Below are 19,570 nucleotides of genomic sequence, written 5' to 3'. Positions count from 1 at the left end.
ATACATGTATTAATAGCCCTAAATAAAAGATTTTTAATATCCTGAGGAAGTTAGCGGGAAGCTAACCTTTGTTCACAGAACGAACGCACCTTCTGATCGGAAGAAACTGAAGAAGTTAGCGGGAAGCTAACTCTTTGTTCACGACGGATATCTTCTTCAAACTTCGCCCTTGGACAACATTCCCTCAACAGGTTCAGAGGTTGGGTTTTGGGCAGATTAACAGATTGGTTTAGGATGAAATGATCTAAACGTTTTCATGTTATGAAGTTTGTTTTGTGGAACTCGGCTATCTTGGTGCTAGCATGCTACCTGTAGCACCCAGGCCGGTTCGTGTTCTTTGTATGTTTTAAAGCTAAGATAAACTTTATTTAAAGGGTGGTTTTAACCAGAACATTGCTCATAACGCGCCGTCAGCGCTTATGCATTTTAACCCATGGTATTTTAAAGGTATGTGTTGATTCTGGCGCTAAGCTATCTCTAGCTTAGCACTTTAGCTAGCTTCTTTGTTAGCCCAACGGCCAGCCGGTAAGAACACGTGTGCTAGCATTAAGGCTAGTCAACAGAAAGGTTGTTGGTGTTCAAGCTAGTGAACAATAGTCCCTGAACATCATTTGCTAGAGTTGATAACTAAGTAAACACCATTAAGCCCAATTTCTCCAGAAAGATTTGGCTCTTTTCCAAAATACTCAATAATATTTCTTCAAATATTATTTTAATAAATAAAGGCAGTTAATTAGACACCGTTGAGAATTAGTCATCCAGGAGGTTGGTTTTATTCAGCAGATCATTATTTTAAACATTATTTTATTAAAATAATATTTAATCTGATCTTGCATTGTGAAGGGTTGTCTAAATGTTGCTGATTATTTTCTAAGTTAGTTCCAAAACTAAATTCACTTCACTTCCAGATTCTTCAAGATAATCCTTGGTTCTCAAACATAAACATTGCATGGTAATGTTGCATCACTCTTTTTGGTCATGATTTCCAATCATCTTTAATCAACTTGTTTATATTGTACATAGCCCATTAGTCTTCATTATTCTTTAATTCTGCTTGGTAGTTTAGTTGGATTATTTTAACATAGTAAAGAGTTTGTTGATTGAAATATGTTTGACTTTGAGTTGACTTATTTTTGTTAATAAATTCTTGTATTTTAAGAAATTGTGTGAATTCATTCCATATATGTGCAGAGTTTATGCTGTTCAATAATGTCAGAGCTCATCTCACACCTTTCTATTCTGTCCTAATACCATCGCCTTAATAGGGCTGGTATTCACAGGACAATCCTTAACAGACCGGAATATTATTTGGTAAAATATTTATATAAAAATATTAATATTAAATATTAAATAATATTCTCAGATTCATATTTACAACACACGTAAGCCAGGTCTCAGGCTTTTAAGGCACATTTATGATGTACAATTAAACTGAAAAGCAAACAAATCTGTCAAGCAAAATTATGTTAAATACGAGCTGACCAGTGAATATTTCTGTTTTATTTGTATGATTTTAAAATAAAATGTTGGTTATTCCAAGCAATAGTCAATGTTGATTTCTTTTTATCATGTGCTAAACTGTCATGATTTGTGGGTGTTTTTGGTTTAGTTTTCTTATTATTATTATTATTATTATTATTATTGATAGATTTTGAATCATGCTTTTGGTCATGCTTTAGTCTTATTGTTCATGTTTTTGTTTTTCAGGTTAGGTTTTTTTTGGATCTGTTTTGCTTTTGTTTCATGTTTTTCTAGTTATATTTCTGTTCATTTGTATCCTTGGATTTCCGTTCTGCTCTAGCCAGGTTTTGTTTTCTCATGTCAATCAACTTTATTCAGTTCACCTGCACATAGCCAATCAGTTTCCTTGTTTCATCTGGTTCACGCTCCATAAATACACACCTGTTCAATTACTCATCGCAGAAACATTTTCAGATCATGCCTCCTGTGTTTCGGATCATGCTTTGCCTGTCTTTTCTGCCCGTTAATTGTTTTGTTCCTGCCTCCTCTTTTAAGTGAGTTTTTGTTTTTCCTTTATTAAATCTTTTTACCATTATGCTGCCTGCTTGTCTGCATTCCCGGGTGCTACGCTGCACTAACCTTGACACTAAACAAACAGATCTCAACGGGGTTGGAGTGAAACTCCTTAAGTTTCTGACAGATTCCAGTATTAGTCATCTTTTTATTAGTAATCTCTTTTCGCATAGGGCCCCAGAAAACTAGAAAAGGCCATGCCTTTTTCTATACCTGTCTGGACTTCAATTCAATTCAATTCAGTTTATTTATATAGCGCCAATTCACAAAACATGTCATCTCAAGATCTTCACAAATGGTTTGGAAAGGTATAGGGTTGTCAGGGATGTTAGATTAAACTACTGAGTATGAGTTTGGCCATTTTAGAATGGGCTATGTGTAGGGGTACTAAGTAAAATAATACACTGATAAAGTTTGTCCATCTAGAGCCCACTGATGGTCATTGTTATTCTAAAAACCACAATGATTGGGGATACCTCCCTCTGTCAGACTGATTATAACCATTGGAAAAGAGAAGGGGTCATACAGGTAGCAGAAATGGAGGGTGTGTTTTTACCTCAACCATAACTGAGCTGGTTTAGGCTAAACCTGACTCCCCCTTACTCCAACCAACAGGGAGGGAGGAAGACAGAGGTAAGAATAAATGGAGAGTGTTGTTTCCTGTTGCATTGTGTGAAAGGTGGGTAACTTTAAAATGGGCTAAGTCAATTCAAACTAATCATATAGATTTCAATTCAGGTACATACATTCCAATTAATAACTAACCATTGAACAGTACAGTCAGATTCAGTTATTTATTCAAATTGGATAAAAAGTTTTTCTATCTAAGAAAACCTGGATGAGCACGTAGCAACAGTGGACAGTCACTGGCGTTGACTTTGCAGCAATCCCTCAGAAATTTGTGCAGAAATGTTCAGCAACATAATTTCCACCAATGTTAAGGAATTTATTTTAGGATATACTGTTCAATGAACTGTGTAGACATGAACAGTATCTAATTTTATTTAAAAGTTGAAGGAAATTAAGCAGCTTCATTACTTGTGTTTTGGAGAATAGAATTTAATACAGTTAATTGTATGTTAAAGTACCAATAAGCAGTAAATGACATCTCAAAGCACTTTACTAAAACAATTAATCCAATATATAAACATAAATAATCAGTTTAAACCAACTAAACAAACGGACTCAATGTCAAGAAATCCATTTTAAATCAATTCTATTTGTTAAACAAGTTCAGTTTATTTTAGACGAGCAGCTTTGGATGAAACTCTGAAACAAAATAAAAAACTAAGCAACCTTTTTAAATCCACTCAGTTGTAAAAACATGTTCAAGGGTTAACAGTGTTCAGATCAAAGTGCTTCCTTGTTCCCTTCTCCCTCTGGTTTCCAAACGTAATGATGGGTGGAACCACTGACGTTCCCTGCAAGAACCTGACATTTACACCTGACATCAAACCAGTTTCTGTTTTACTGAAGAGAAACTCACACAGTCGTCATTACTGAGAGCTGAAATGGATCAGAGAGTTCAGCTGAACCAAGATAACTTCTCATGTTCCATCTGTTTGGATCTACTGAAGGATCCAGTGACTATTCTCTGTGGACACAGCTACTGTATGAACTGTATTAAAGATCACTGGAATGGAGAAGATCAGAGGAGAATCTACAGCTGCCCTCAGTGCAGGAAAGAGTTCATACCGAGGCCTGTCCTGGAGAAGAACATCATGTTTGCTGCTCTAGCGGAGGATCTGAAGAAGACTGGACTTCTAGATGCTCCAGCTGATCACTGCTATGCTGGACCAGAAGATGTGGCCTGTGATGTCTGCACTGGGAGGAAGATGAAAGCTGTCAAGTCCTGTTTATTCTGCCCTGCTTCTTACTGTAGGAATCACCTCCAACCTCACTATGATGCTCCACCATTGAAAAAACACAAGCTGGTGGACCCCTCCAAGAACCTCCAGGAGAACATCTGCCCTCGTCATGATGAGGTGATGAAGATCTTCTGTCGTACTGATCAGCAGTGTATCTGTTATCTCTGCACTATGGATGAACATAAAGGCCATGAAACTGTCCCAGCTGCAGCAGAAAGGACTGAGAAGCAGAAGGAGCTCCAGGTGAGTCGACAACAAATCCAGCAGAGAATCCAGGACCAAGAGAAAGATCTGAAGCTGCTTCAACAGGAGGTGGAGGCCATCAATGTTTCTGCTGATAAAGCAGTGGAGGACAGTGAGAAGATCTTCACTGAGCTGATCCATCTCATCCAGAAAAGAAGGTCTGATGTGAAGCAGCAGATCAGATCCCAGCAGAAAACTGAAGTGAGTCGAGTCAAAGATCTTCAGGAGAAGCTGGAGCAGGAGATCACTGAGCTGAAGAGAAAAGATGCTGATCTGGAGCAGCTCTCAAACACAGAGGATCACAACCAGTTTCTCCACAACTACCCCTCACTGTCAGCACTCAGTGAGTCTACACACTCATCCAGCATCAATATTCATCCTCTGAGATACTTTGAGGATGTGACAGCAGCTGTGTCAGAGCTCAGAGATAAACTACAGGACATCCTGAGAGACACATGGACAAACATCTCACTGAGAGTCACTGAAGGAGATGTTTTACTGTCAGAACCAGAACCAAAGACCAGAGCTGACTTCTTAGAATATTCACAAGAAATCACTCTGGATCCAAACACAGCAAACATGAAACTGTTATTATCTGAGGGGAACAGAAAAGTAACAAGAATGAAACAACAACAGTTTTATCCTGATCATCCAGACAGATTCACTGATGTTAAACAGGTCCTGAGTAGAGAGAGTCTGACTGGACGTTGTTACTGGGAGGTGGAGAGGAGAGGAAGAGGAGTTGATGTAGCAGTTTCATACAAGAACATAAATAGAGCAGGAGGGTTAAATGAATGTGTATTTGGAGCCAATGATGAATCTTGGTCATTAGATTGTGACACACACTGTTACACATTTTATCACAACAACATTCTAACTCCAGTATCAGGTCCAGTTTCCTCCAGAATAGGAGTGTATCTGGACCACACAGCAGGTATTCTGTCTTTCTACAGCGTTTCTAAAACCATGACTCTCCTCCACAGAGTCAAGACCACATTCACTCAGCCTCTATATGCTGGAGTTTGTGTTCCAGTTGGATCCTCTGCTGAGTTTATTAACCTGAAATAATCAGAACTGTTCTGAGGTCCAGTTGGTTAAAATGTGTGTTTTAGTTCCAGTTTCTTTAGTCTCCATCATTGTTGCTGAGAGCTCATTGTTGTGTCATTTCTTCACTGCTCAGAGATCAGTTGTCTTTATGGAGCTACTTTGTCATCTTGTTTGTTGTTTTGTTGATGTTGGAGTTTGTTTGGGTGCTGCCCCTTCCTGTTTCTGTTCAGCCATGGAGGCTATCACTGCTCAGGAGGATTTTTATTCACCTAAACTAATTACATTAACATTTATTGCTTTGTCAAAACAAATGTTGTTCCTGTTAAAATCCATGTACAGATGAGCTGATGGAAACTATAATTATCATGATCATCATCAATCAGGACATCAGTCATTATTTTATTGGACAAACATCAGATTCTGATTATTTAATCTTTCAACATTGAGAACATTTACAAGAATAAAGATCAATACAGATTATTTGTTTTTCAGCTCTTTTCTTTTAAAGTTTTATTTTATCATAAAAATAGAAACATTCATACTTTTTGAACAGTCTTCATTTTTAACTGGTAGAAAACTTGCATGAAATCTGTATGCCACACTGTGGAAGGTTCAATTTCCGTTTTCTAACATGTCTAGGAGAGAATTACAACAAGTTTCACCTCGTCCCCACCCCAGTGAGTCTGGGTCCCATGAGAATTACCTTGAAAGCTGTTGAAGCTGTCATAAGAAGAACCTTTTCTCTGTCTAGGCAGAATGATTTGGCAGCACTCCTGAGCACACGTCCAATAAAAAGTCCTTCTCTTGCAAGATATTAATAAAACTGAATCTGAATGACAATCGTCTTTCTCTGTCTTGATAAAAAATAATTTTACTACAACAATTGGCGACGATGATGGGATTCCTTGACTGATTTCTTCTGAGGAAATCGACCAAAGAAAGTTCTTATCAACCTGGGAAGAGCTCCCCTGCCTCAAACCTGATTATTGCCAAAAAGTCAAGGACTTCTGATTTATTGTTCTTGGAGACTCAGCACTGGAATCTGAAAGAACCATTTTTTTTTCTTCCAGAGACAGTGAGAAACAATTAATCAGCATAATTTAATTAATTAATATCAATATTAATTTGCTTAATAGTTTGATAAAAAAATTTTGCCAAAGGCTTGAAATCCAATCCAAGTTTAAAATGCTCTGATATTTAAACCAAAAGTAAATGATAAAAGTTTTCTACTGGGGACAAAGGTAGGATTTTTCCCACTTTAGAACAGGGAGAGAGGTGGACGGACCTCGCTCTGTGTGCGGTTAGTGGCCACACCATGGTGTGCAGTGAACAGCCATTCATGGGCAAAAATCCCCCTCTCTTTGGTGATAGAGTGGGGCTCTCCGGTGTCTAGGAGGAAGGCTATTAGGGTGCCAGAAAGCTCTAAACTCCCACGGAGATGTCTGCATCTTTTAAAGGAATATTTCCCCCATTATCCAGACAAGTAAGGGGATAGTGGTAAGGCTCTGTCAGATGGGACTGGAGACAGGAACAAAGACGTTGTTATGGGACAGGAGCAGAGTTCTAAGGTATTACCTCCTCCCCAGGGAGAAATGTTTGATTAAATGGTGAAAATATGGAACACAAAGCACCGAGTGCATCAATGAATGGGTTAAAATTTGTTCAGCTCTACAATATTAAAAAGGACTGAGGAAGTGACAAAAGAGAGAAATAAAAAAAGACAATGGATGACAGGTATATAGACAATTAACTGACTGACAATACTTCTGTTTGTGCAAAATCTGATCCATGTACTAAACCTTTTCCCCTGCCTCTTACACACACATGCACATGGGGTTTTAAGCACTCCCTCGACATCAGACACCTGCCCTCCTCATGGCTTCAATCCACCAGAGACGCTTCAGCATGACCTGAATCCATGTGATTATTATAGTAGTTTCTGCATAATGGAAAAGGTAAAAAGTACAAACAACATTATTTTAACCTCATGTAGCTGAACCAACTGTTGGGAATAAAGGGGTTTAGACCTCAACAGATCTAAGGTTTAAGACCACCAAGTAATACAGTGTATATAATGCAGACTCAGAATGGACCAGTTTTACTTATAAAAGTAACTGTCCCTATTCAAACATTTTTGAGCTTTAATATGATATAAACTGAGTTAGGAACCTGGTGTAATAATGAACCACTGCATTTGGATTGCAGGCCAGAACTGTTGAAGGCCACAGATAAACCATAATTGCCTTTTCTTAATTTTCTTAATTTTAACTTAATTTTAGGGGATCAAATTTTAGAAACTGGAAATATTAAAAGAGTTTTCTTCTTCTTGAATATTACTACTAATAATTCTACAGCTTCAATGTGAAACAAAAAAGGTTTGAAGCACTATTTTAACTCGCTCCTCCATACCTAAACATCTATTACTGTAGAAGTTTGTGCAACCATATATGAAGTCTTCTCTCCAGTTGCAGCTGTCTGCCATTAGCAGGATGCAGTCACTGACTGCAGCGAGATTATTGTCCCAGTTAAGGAGGAGACATCGAAGGTCCATGAGAATCTCCCAGAGATTCCCAGAATACAGAAGATGGGACTCTTTGCATGTTTGTTGCTTTTTGTATTCATCATTGTTGTTATGTTGGCTTATTCCTTTCCAAAAGCTTATCAGGTGTGACAGATCTGTCTCCACAGCAGTACAACTGAGACACGTAACCATAAAGGTACCTAAGAATGTTTTTCTCAGCAATATCTCTTAATGCTCTGATTGATCTGTTTTGCTTTGACAATCCTCAGGATTCTGTTTAAAGATGCACACAATTCAAAGAGATCTCAAATAATTTAGAAGCACAGCAACAGTCTTCTCTTACATTAATCCAAATTTCCTGCTGCTCAAATTCTTTGCTAATTCTTTATCCTTTAAACATTGTAATGACAGCAAATATAAGTCAAGAGTTGCTGTTATAATTCTCTTTTTGTTAGGGTTTAATTTGATCACAGCTGTATTTAAGAATTCCTCTGCTCAGGTTAAATGCAGACAATTATTTTATGACATTTTTGCCAACAAACTGGATGAGACATTTCTGACATTTTTATGGCTTTATCCCCAAAACAAACACTGTAGTGGTAAAACGTAACCAGAAATTAAACAAGGGATTTTAATCCCCAACTAGATTTTGTTTTATTCAAGATTCTTTATTGTCATTATGTCGCCATAATACAATTTTGCTGAGAGCCGACTCAAAAGATACACATGTATTGCACAAACATAAATTAAAACCACTTGCAAAATTTTAAAACACTTATAGAAAAGTGGGCATATGTACATGGAATGTGGCATGTAGTATTTAGTATTTACATAAAGTTCAGCTTGTGCTGTAACAGTCTATGAGATGGACTGGTGGTCTGTTTGATTGTCTTGAGATGTTCAGTGTCTGCCCTGCAGGGGGACAATTGCCTTCACTGCTTTTGGAGAGAAACTATTTCTGAGCCTGTTTGTTCTTGCTGTGATGTTCCTGAATTGTCACAAACAGTGCATTGCCCCAGTGGGTGTGGTCTACAGCAATTTGTCTGCCTCTTTTATACAAGTACATTTACCATTTACCAATGTTGGGCCTTCTTTACCAAGTGGGAGGTGTCCACAGTCCAGAAATGTAAATGCTCAAGAACCTTTGCTGTCCATACGCTCTACCACCTCCTGAAGTATGTAGAAAGGAGCGTGTTCAGTTTTCATGGACGCCCTGTAGTCCACTAGGACTTCCGTGGTCATGCAGGTGCTCAGGATGAGTTTGTTCCTGTAGCACCACTGAGTCAGACTGTCTCATCATTGAGACCCTTCAGAGTGGTGTCGTCCGCAAACTTCACAACCAGAGCTCAGTTCTTTCACCAGTTTAAATGGTCTGCATTTCACTGCTGGGTATTCTAAATCAGCTTTGGCTTTGTTGCTGTAAATGAACTTTGATCTTCCTTGCATCTGTCGGACCGGAACAAAGCACGGCCAGCTAGCTGGATGTTATTGTCTAACCAAGTCTTGTTGAAGATCGCCACACAGCTGGTCATCTTCTGTGAGACGATCCTCAGTCGAATCTCATCCAGTTTGTTGGCGAGCATGAGTAGACTGGGAAGAGCTGGCCTTTATGGGTTAGCCTTTAGCCTAGCTCGTAGCCCTCTTTACCCCGCTTTTGTTTACTGTCCCTCCCCTGTCTCTTAGAATAATTTTTATTTGTCAGTGCAATTGTACATTCTGCATTGAACCCGTCCCTTAGGGAACAGTGGGCTGCCATTGTGTGGCACCCAGGGACCATTCAGGGTCTTGTTCAGGGAACCAGAGCTCTAGCCATTAGGCCGCAGAGGGGGTATGCTAAGAGTCATGGTGAACTGCTGCAGTTTGGTTGGAATAAAGTCCAGTTTTGGGCTTCTGTAAAGTAATGGGCTTTTTGCCAGTTCCAACAGTTCAGGTCTTCCATATTGGAACAATGGTTGGAGGGGTGAAAATACAAACAAAATCACACAGACAAACGAAAAGAGCCAAGAGCCTTCAGCCGTAGCTGTTACCTGCTCACCAACTCTCTAAGTTCTTTTATCATGGTGCTTCAAAAGGAAAACAGAGATAATTTTCTTTAAATCAGGCCTATTAAAGTTTTGAGTTGGGGAAGAAACTTCTTCTCTGGACCCCTCTTATATAATTCAAATGCTGATAAATGTTCCATTATTTTAAATACTAGTAATTTGAAATGATCTTTTGTACTAATTTAAAATTAGTTTGGCACTCTTAGGTAGTGTAGAATTTAATTATTATTTTACCCTACAAGGCCCAAAAAGTTACATGTCAAACTCACCCAATTCACCGTGAAATCAAACATTTCTCCCTGGGGAGGAGACTTGAGTTTGAGCTGCTCTTTCTCTTTAGTGTTAAAAGACGGGCCTTTATTTTCCCCTAAAATAAAGGACTTTATCTGCCTTTATGCCCCACAAAGAACTTTCCTAGGATTTGAATTCCCAAAACCCTAATTACTTCTGCCTTTACTCCGTTAAACATTACTCACTATGACTTTTAATTTCCTAATAATTTCACCTAATAATCAGAGCTCTAATACAAGGCACACAACAGCATACACAGATAACAAAAACAGTGATTACAATTTCCATCATTGTCAGTCATTGAGGTTCTTCAGTCCGAATCTCAGTCAAAGTTCTCTGTGTGGTGGTCTTGAACAAAGAAAAAAACCCAGTTTTTATATTCTTGGCTCCACCAGTTGCAAAGAGTGGAGCTCATGCCTATAATGTTATCAGTTAGATTCATGTGTAGCCTGAAGCGGTTCTAACTGGTTTGAAAAGTGTGGTCAGCAGGTGTGAAATCTGGCAGGTCTGGATGCTGAGGATGAAAGGTAAGTGGAGAGACTTGTCTGCACTAAAGAAAATGTAAACTATAAAAATGTAAAGACAATGTGTCCATTCATTTGATCAAAACACAGAACAGTAAACTCTGATAAAGACTCTTGTTCAGTAATTTTCTGCACTTTTTAATTCATTTCTACAATCAGTTTGATCCAGAATGATAAAATAGCAGTAAACCAATCAGAAAAAGGATCTACACCAGAGTCTTCTGCCATGTGATGAACAGGGTGCTTAATCCATCCAGAGCTCTGGTTACTGAGTCATCAGGAGCTGTGTTATTTGGAATAAAAGTGCAGCATAAATGACCAAACATGGCACCAACAGCTCCCTTTTAAGCCAACAACATGACGAAAGCCATTTTGTATTGCCAAGACATAAGAGAAATGGAGGATAATAAGTTACACCTACTACTACATCTCTGGTGAGATTTGTTAAGCGCTGCATATTGTAATGGACATAATTAATGCAATCTACATTTTTGTTAGGAGTAATCCAAAGAAACATTGATTCAAACCCATTGACAACAAGATTGGTCAGAAGAGGTGGTCAATACCAGAAGAGGTTAGGAGGTACATCAAGGAGTGAATTAACATTAGTCCAGGATGTGACATTTGTGGTATGTGCATGCAATACATTCGATCGTATTATTAATTCTACTGGAAAATATCATCCACTCCAACCAGGTGTTTTTGTCAGTAAATCTGGTTTCAACCTGCAACATTACTTCAGATGATGAGACATTTAAGTAAGTGACCAATGCTTGAGGGGTTGTAGTTGGACTAGGAGAAGGGCTAACACCAGAAACATCTAAGGCATTTTCAGTAGCGTTTGGATAGTTAGGTTGATCTACAAACTGAATTTTAAAAGTACCGTATTTTCCGCACTATAAGGCGCACCGGATTATAAGGCGCACCTTCAATGAATGGCCTATTTTAGAAATGTTTTCATATATAGGGCGCACCGGATTATAAGGCGCATAGAATAGAAGCTACTGCAGTCAAACGTTTGACTGGGGTTGCGTTATGCATCCACTAGATGGAGCTGTGCTAAAGAGAATGTCAACAAAACAGTCAGATAAGTCAGTCAGTCAAACTTTATTAATACACTACAAACCAGCGTTCTGATAACTCCATTCACTCTCATGGTAAGGTCTCCTCTACATAGAATTCTATTGAATAGAGCCAACCGCACGTTAGGAATGCATTGGAGTCTATGAAGTTGAAGTTGAAATCAAACGTTAGTTAAAACGTGAAAGGGAACTTTTCCCTGATTCAGTAAACACGTAAAAGGAACAGTTTGATGCACTAAATCAAACGTTAATACTGTTAACCTTTCCTGTTTCTGTCCCCTGACCGTAGTCTGATGACACAGGGGAGACGCTTTCTCCAGGGCCGAAGTTACTAGTTTCCTCGGGGTTAACTCCCTCACTCATACGTTGCTGAGTTCAGCATGAAGAAACAGCATCAAAACACTGAGTTGTTGACGAGATTCGGGGTTCTTTTTAATGACTTTGCAGCACGTAAAAACACAGGGCTTACAGACTCATACACCGCTGCTCCGGTCGCCGTCTCTACCCACCCCACACACACAATAATACCGACGTCACTCCTTCACTCTTGATTCTCAGCTACGGCATCACACAGCGCCACCTCTGTCCGGAGGAGTAATGTCAACATCTTCCATACACACACACGAAACATACACCCCACACACTGAGCTTCTAATCACCTATAGTTCAGGCAATTCCTGCAACAGTACATTCAAACGTTATACACACACAAGTGGTGTTGGACTAGGAGTAAGCATAGTACAGGTGTTTACCGCTATTACTTCGGCGACGCCCCTGACTACGGTAGCCGTAATGCTGCAAGCGGTGTGGCTTTGTAGTTTACCAGTCGTACTGAAACATTTTGACAGAGCGCCGTGTACAACCAGTATGGATCAACCAATTAACCAATTGATCCATATATAAGGCGCTCCGGATTACAAGGCGCACTGTCATTTTTTGAAAAAATTAAAGGTTTTTAAGTGCGCCTTATAGTGCGGAAAATACGGTAATAGGGGATCTTTTCCAGATACAGCAACTCACAATGTCAAAACAAAACTCATGGATTTCACATCAGCTGTTGGCCATAGATTCTTCCAGATTTCTTTAACTGTTGTTGCCAGGGGGTTGCACCTGAGGACAGATCCAGATTGTGAGGATTAATCTCTAATAACAGTAATATGTTGTAGCAGTTCCTGTGGTACCCCAGAGTAATGAGCTAATATAACCTTTCAGATTGGTGTTCCAGTACGCATAGGACCAGTTTGGACACAATCTTACTTCTCTCTGCAGTCCATGCGCACACATGCAAATGTACACGTCAGCGTCCTGATACCAACTGTCATAACTTTCACAGGGGACCGCGTCACAGAGGTCAATCCTCGCTGCCACTGTGGTATTCTTAGGGACCTTTATGGTCACCTGTTTTGGTTTTCTTTTCTTTCACTGAGACAGCTCTGTCTCAGTGATGAGCTTCTGAGCAACAAACCCCACCATAACATAACATTGGTAAATACAAAACAACTTCAGAAATGCAATATTATTTTCCCATCTTCTGTACATCTTCAACAGGGATGGTCAGAGGCATTTTCTCATCCGTGATCTTATTTTAAAACAAAACTTCACCCACATCTTCATCACTCCCCAGTAATTACCTCACAGTTCTTTGGCTTGTGGTGGGCCATTGTCCTTCAAGGGGTGATCTCTTTTCTTTCCATCCTGTGATCATTGGAGTAGTAGCAGATCAGTAGCCCGTTTGCTTGGGCCAACGTCCCTCAGGAGTGGAGTTGTCTGGTGGATTAGGAACCCGTCTGCAGTCAGTGGCCACTATTCGAGTCACCAGTTACCACTTTTGATGTCTTGTCCTTTGCTGGTCCAAAAACCTCATAGCAGTTGCTGTAGCATGACTGCATCCTGCTAATGGCAGACAGCTCACATCTGGAAAGAAGCTTTGATATACGGTTGCAGACAAACTTCTATAGTAATGGCTATACTATGTTAGGTATGGAGGAGCAAATTCATTTAGAGCTTAAATGTTTTTTTTTTTCATATTAAACCTGCAGCATTAATAGTAGTAATATTCAAGGAGGAAGAAAACTCTTAATATTTCCAGTTTCTAAAATTTGATAGGAGATATCTTGACATAATTTTGTTCCCCTAAAATAAAATGTTTACTGACAATTTATATGGCAATTATGATTTTTCTGTAGCATTATTTCCATAGTTTTCAGAAAACCCAAAGAGAATTTCAAAATGGTCTAATCTGTGGAGATGTATAATTAACACCGTACATTCAGACAACATTTCAGGGTGTGCCCTTGGGGAGCTGGGCACCAGTTTTATAGACTAAACGCTAAGTGCAATCTTCTCTCACAATGGCACTTCTGTTCCCCATAAGTGTCAGGATCTTTCTATGTTAGGTTTTTAGTTTCGGTTCTTTGTTGGTTTCTCTGCACTTCCCTGTCTGTGTTCTTCTCTTGCTTTGTTTCTGTTCTTTCAGGCTTATTAGATTAATTCCGGTTTAGTTTGGTTGCTTCCCTGCTTAAATCTGGTTCCCCATTGTTAATGTTCTTCTGTTAGTTTCATTGTTTACTTGCTTCAGTTCATTTAGATGTTTTTCTGTTTTCTCCCTGCTCATTTGCGTTTTTAGTATTTTCTCCCTCAGTTTTCCTTAGGCTCCCTTTCATCAGCTGCTCCTGATTCTCTCCTTGATTAACCTCCTCAGTTCATTGGTCCATACTCCACTTCCCTCTGTATTTAAACTTTCTGGTTTTCATTGTTTCCTGCTGGTTCCTCCTGATTACTACCCTGATGTCTACTTGTCTGTTTTCTAGTGTGGTTTCCTGCCCAAATCTATGCACCTGCCTGTTGATCATCATTGTGCCTTTTGTAATCCTGGCTTAAGGATTTATTATTAAAACCATTTTCTACTCACCATTATGTTCCTCGACTCTACTCTCCACATGGGCTCAACACAACCCAACACACACGTGACAATAAGTGTGAAAACTTTTATAACCCAGTGTTTCGTTTATTTTATTACGGCCAGTATCTACTAAGGCTGACATCATCCATTATACATGGTCCAACCCATGCGTCCAATTAGCAAAATGATTGAAAAATGTTTTAGCAATCAGGACCACTGTAAAATAACATTTTAGTGCCTTGTTTTCTACTTGATACTCGGCAGGGCCTGATAAAAGTATTCACACCCCTTCTGTGTTGTTCTGTTACAGACTTGATCCTAGGCGAGGGTTAGGACAGATGGTCTCTTTGGTCTTAGAGAGATGGTTCCTCAGCCTTCTCCAGAGCCCTTATATGAGATAACATGATTAAACAAATCTCCATGTCCAGCAGTGATGTTATTTTTGTTAGTCTCCTTTTATCTCCCACCACCTGCACTGTGTTCAGTGGGGAACCTAGGACAGAACTGGCCTTCTTACTGATCTTATCCAAGCGCTTCCTCTCAGCTGCAGATAAGCTGCTGCTCCAACAAACTACACCATAGAAGATGGCTGATGCCACCACAGAATCACAGGTCTGCTGTGACCCTTCCTTTAAAGAGAAGAGATCTGAGGGAGTACAGGTCCTTCTCAAAATATTAGCATATTGTGATAAAGTTCATTATTTTCTATAATGTCATGATGAAAATTTAACATTCATATATTTTAGATTCATTGCACACTAACTGAAATATTTCAGGTCTTTTATTGTCTTAATACGGATGATTTTGGCATACAGCTCATGAAAACCCAAAATTCCTATCTCACAAAATTAGCATATCATTAAAAGGGTCTCTAAACGAGCTATGAACCTCATCATCTGAATCAACGAGTTAACTCTAAACACCTGCAAAAGATTCCTGAGGCCTTTAAAACTCCCAGCCTGGTTCATCACTCAAAACCCCAATCATGGGTAAGACTGCCGACCTGACTGCTGTCCAGAAGGCCACTATTGACACCCTCAAGCAAGAGGGTAAGACACAGAAAGACATTTCTGAACGAATAGGCTGTTCCCAGAGTGCTGTATCAAGGCACCTCAGTGGAAAGTCTGTGGGAAGGAAAAAGTGTGGCAGAAAACGCTGCACAACGAGAAGAGGTGACCGGACCCTGAGGAAGATTGTGGAGAAGGGCCGATTCCAGACCTTGGGGGACCTGCGGAAGCAGTGGACTGAGTCTGGAGTAGAAACATCCAGAGCCACCGTGCACAGGTGTGTGCAGGAAATGGGCTACAGGTGCCGCATTCCCCAGGTCAAGCCACTTTTGAACCAGAAACAGCAGCAGAAGCGCCTGACCTGGGCTACAGAGAAGCAGCACTGGACTGTGGCTCAGTGGTCCAAAGTACTCTTTTCGGATGAAAGCAAATTCTGCATGTCATTCGGAAATCAAGGTGCCAGAGTCTGGAGGAAGACTGGGGAGAAGGAAATGCCAAAATGCCAGAAGTCCAGTGTCAAGTACCCACAGTCAGTGATGGTCTGGGGTGCCGTGTCAGCTGCTGGTGTTGGTCCACTGTGTTTTATCAAGGGCAGGGTCAATGCAGCTAGCTATCAGGAGATTTTGGAGCACTTCATGCTTCCATCTGCTGAAAAGCTTTATGGAGATGAAGATTTCATTTTTCAGCACGACCTGGCACCTGCTCACAGTGCCAAAACCACTGGTAAATGGTTTACTGACCATGGTATCACTGTGCTCAATTGGCCTGCCAACTCTCCTGACCTGAACCCCATAGAGAATCTGTGGGATATTGTGAAGAGAACGTTGAGAGACTCAAGACCCAACACTCTGGATGAGCTAAAGGCCGCTATCGAAGCATCCTGGGCCTCCATAAGACCTCAGCAGTGCCACAGGCTGATTGCCTCCATGCCACGCCGCATTGAAGCAGTCATTTCTACCAAAGGATTCCCGACCAAGTATTGAGTGCATAACTGTACATGATTATTTGAAGGTTGACGTTTTTTGTCTTAAAAACACTTTTCTTTTATTGGTCGGATGAAATATGCTAATTTTGTGAGATAGGAATTTTGGGTTTTCATGAGCTGTATGCCAAAATCATCCGTATTAAGACAATAAAAGACCTGAAATATTTCAGTTAGTGTGCAATGAATCTAAAATATATGAATGTTAAATTTTCATCATGACATTATGGAAAATAATGAACTTTATCACAATATGCTAATATTTTGAGAAGGACCTGTAGATTTCAATTCAGGTACATACATTCCAATTAATAACTAACCATTGAACAGTACAGTCAGATTCAGTTATTTATTCAAATTGGATAAAACGTTTTTCTATCTAAGAAAACCTGGATGAGCACGTAGCAACAGTGGACAGTCACTGGCGTTGACTTTGCAGCAATCCCTCAGAAATTTGTGCAGAAATGTTCAGCAACATAATTTCCACCAATGTTAAGGAATTTATTTTAGGATATACTGTTCAATGAACTGTGTAGACATGAACAGTATCTAATTTTATTTAAAAGTTGAAGGAAATTAAGCAGCTTCATTACTTGTGTTTTGGAGAATAGAATTTAATACAGTTAATTGTATGTTAAAGTACCAATAAGCAGTAAATGACATCTCAAAGCACTTTACTAAAACAATTAATCCAATATATAAACATAAATAATCAGTTTAAACCAACTAAACAAACGGACTCAATGTCAAGATATACTTTTCAAATCGAATCTATTTGTTAAACAAGTTCAGTTTATTTTAGACGAGCAGCTTTGGATGAAACTCTGAAACAAAATAAAAAACTAAGCAACCTTTTTAAATCCACTCAGTTGTAAAAACATGTTCAAGGGTTAACTGTGTTCAGTTCAAAGTGCTTCCTTGTTCCCTTCTCCCTCTGGTTTCCAAACGTAATGATGGGTGGAACCACTGACGTTCCCTGCAAGAACCTGACATTTACACCTGACATCAAACCAGTTTCTGTTTTACTGAAGAGAAACTCACACAGTCGTCATTACTGAGAGCTGAAATGGATCAGAGAGTTCAGCTGAACCAAGATAACTTCTCATGTTCCATTTGTTTGGATCTACTGAAGGATCCAGTGACTATTCCTTGTGGACACAGCTACTGTATGAACTGTATTAAAGATCACTGGAATGGAGAAGATCAGAGGAGAATCTACAGCTGCCCTCAGTGCAGGAAAGAGTTCATACCAAGGCCTGTCCTGGAGAAGAACATCATGTTTGCTGCTCTAGCGGAGGATCTGAAGAAGACTGGACTCCAAGCTGCTCCAGCTGATCACTGCTATGCTGAACCTGAAGATGTGGCCTGTGATGTCTGCACTGGGAGGAAGCGGAAAGCTGTCAAGTCCTGTTTATTCTGCCCTGCTTCTTACTGTAGGAATCACCTCCAACCTCACTATGATGCTCCGCCATTGAAAAAGCACAAGCTGGTGGACCCCTCCAAGAGGCTCCAGGAGAACATCTGCCCTCGTCATGATGAGGTGATGAAGATCTTCTGTCGTACTGATCAGCAGTGTATCTGTTATCTCTGCCTAATGGATGAACATAAAGGTCATGAAACAGTCTCAGCTGCAGCAGAAAGGACTGAGAAGCAGAAGAAGCTCCAGGTGAGTCGACAACAAATCCAGCAGAGAATCCAGGACCAAGAGAAAGATCTGAAGCTGCTTCAACAGGAGGTGGAGGCCATCAATGTCTCTGCTGATAAAGCAGTGGAGGACAATGAGAAGATCTTCACTGAGATGATTCATCTCATCCAGAAAAGAAGCTCTGATGTGAAGCAGCAGATCAGATCCCAGCAGGAAACTGAAGTGAGTCGAGTCAAAGATCTTCAGGAGAAGCTGGAGCAGGAGATCACTGAGCTGAAGAGAAAAGATGCTGAGATGAAGCAGCTCTCAAACACAGAGGATCACAACCAGTTTCTCCACAACTACCCCTCACTGTCAGCACTCAGTGAGTCTACACACTCATCTAGCATCAATATTCATCCTCTGAGATACTTTGAGGATGTGACAGCAGCTGTGTCAGAGCTCAGAGATAAACTACAGGACCTCCTGAGAGACACATGGACAAACATCTCACTGAGAGTCACTGAAGGAGATGTTTTACTGTCAGAACCAGAACCAAAGACCAGAGCTGAATTCTTAAAATATTCACAAGAAATCACTTTGGATCCAAACACAGCAAACAGATATCTGTTATTATTTGAGGGGAACAGAAAGGTAACACGAATGGATGCAGAACAGACTCACCATAATCATCCAGACAGATTCACCGATGTTAAGCAGGTTCTGAGTAGAGAGAGTCTAACTGGACGTTGTTACTGGGAGGTGGAGTGGAGAGGAGGAGGAATTGGTGTAGCAGTTTCATACAAGAACATCAGCAGAGCAGGAAGACAAAATGAAAATTTATTTGGATATAATGACAAATCTTGGTCATTATTTTGTGACACAAAAAGGTACATATTGTATCATAACAGCAATCTAACTCCAGTATCAGGTCCAGTTTCCTCCAGACTAGGAGTGTATCTGAACCACAGAGCAGGTATTCTGTCTTTCTACAGCGTCTCTGTAACCATGACTCTCGTCCACAGAGTCCAGACCACATTCACTAAGCCTCTATATGCTGGAGCTTATTTTCAAGTTGGATCCTCTGCTGAGTTTGTTAAAATGAAATAATCAGAACTGATCTGAGGTCCAGTTGGTTAAAATGTGTATTTTAGTTCCAGTTTCTTTAGTCTCCATCATTGTTGCTGAGAGCTCATTGTTGTGTCATTTCTTCACTGCTCAGAGATCAGCTGTCTTTATGGAGCTACTTTGTCATCTTGTTGGTTGTTTTGTTGATGTTGGAGTTTGTTTGGGTGCTGCCCCTTCCTGTTTCTGTTCAGCCATGGAGGCTATCACTGCTCAGGAGGATTTTATTCACCTAAACTGATTACATTTACATTTATTACTTTGTCAAAACAAATGTT

The 19,570-nt window shown here is 39.9% G+C and overlaps 2 protein-coding genes across 2 annotated transcripts; both read left to right on the top strand.

The window, feature by feature from the left end:
* Positions 1-3,477: 3,477 nt before the first annotated feature.
* LOC124881008 (tripartite motif-containing protein 16-like) lies at positions 3,478-5,213 on the top strand. Its single transcript, XM_047386484.1, has one exon. It carries the CDS (start codon positions 3,546-3,548, stop codon positions 5,211-5,213), a length of 1,668 nt encoding a protein of 555 aa, XP_047242440.1. The 5' UTR covers positions 3,478-3,545.
* A 12,366-nt stretch (positions 5,214-17,579) lies between these two features.
* Positions 17,580-19,278, top strand: LOC124881031 (tripartite motif-containing protein 16-like). Its single transcript, XM_047386515.1, has one exon. The coding sequence runs from the start codon at positions 17,610-17,612 to the stop codon at positions 19,275-19,277; it is 1,668 nt and encodes a 555-aa protein (XP_047242471.1). The 5' UTR covers positions 17,580-17,609; the 3' UTR covers position 19,278.
* Positions 19,279-19,570: the final 292 nt, after the last annotated feature.

The sequence above is a fragment of the Girardinichthys multiradiatus genome, chromosome 14 (assembly GCF_021462225.1).
Source record: "Girardinichthys multiradiatus isolate DD_20200921_A chromosome 14, DD_fGirMul_XY1, whole genome shotgun sequence".
Lineage (NCBI taxonomy): Eukaryota > Metazoa > Chordata > Actinopteri > Cyprinodontiformes > Goodeidae > Girardinichthys > Girardinichthys multiradiatus.
Note: the sequence above shows the minus strand (reverse complement) of the source record. Positions and strands in the feature narration are given on the sequence as shown.

Excerpts from the sequence above, each read along its gene's own strand:
- LOC124881008 (XM_047386484.1), top strand. The coding sequence starts at position 3,546 with ATGGATCAGAGAGTTCAGCTGAACCAAGATAACTTCTCATGTTCCATC.
- LOC124881031 (XM_047386515.1), top strand. The coding sequence starts at position 17,610 with ATGGATCAGAGAGTTCAGCTGAACCAAGATAACTTCTCATGTTCCATT.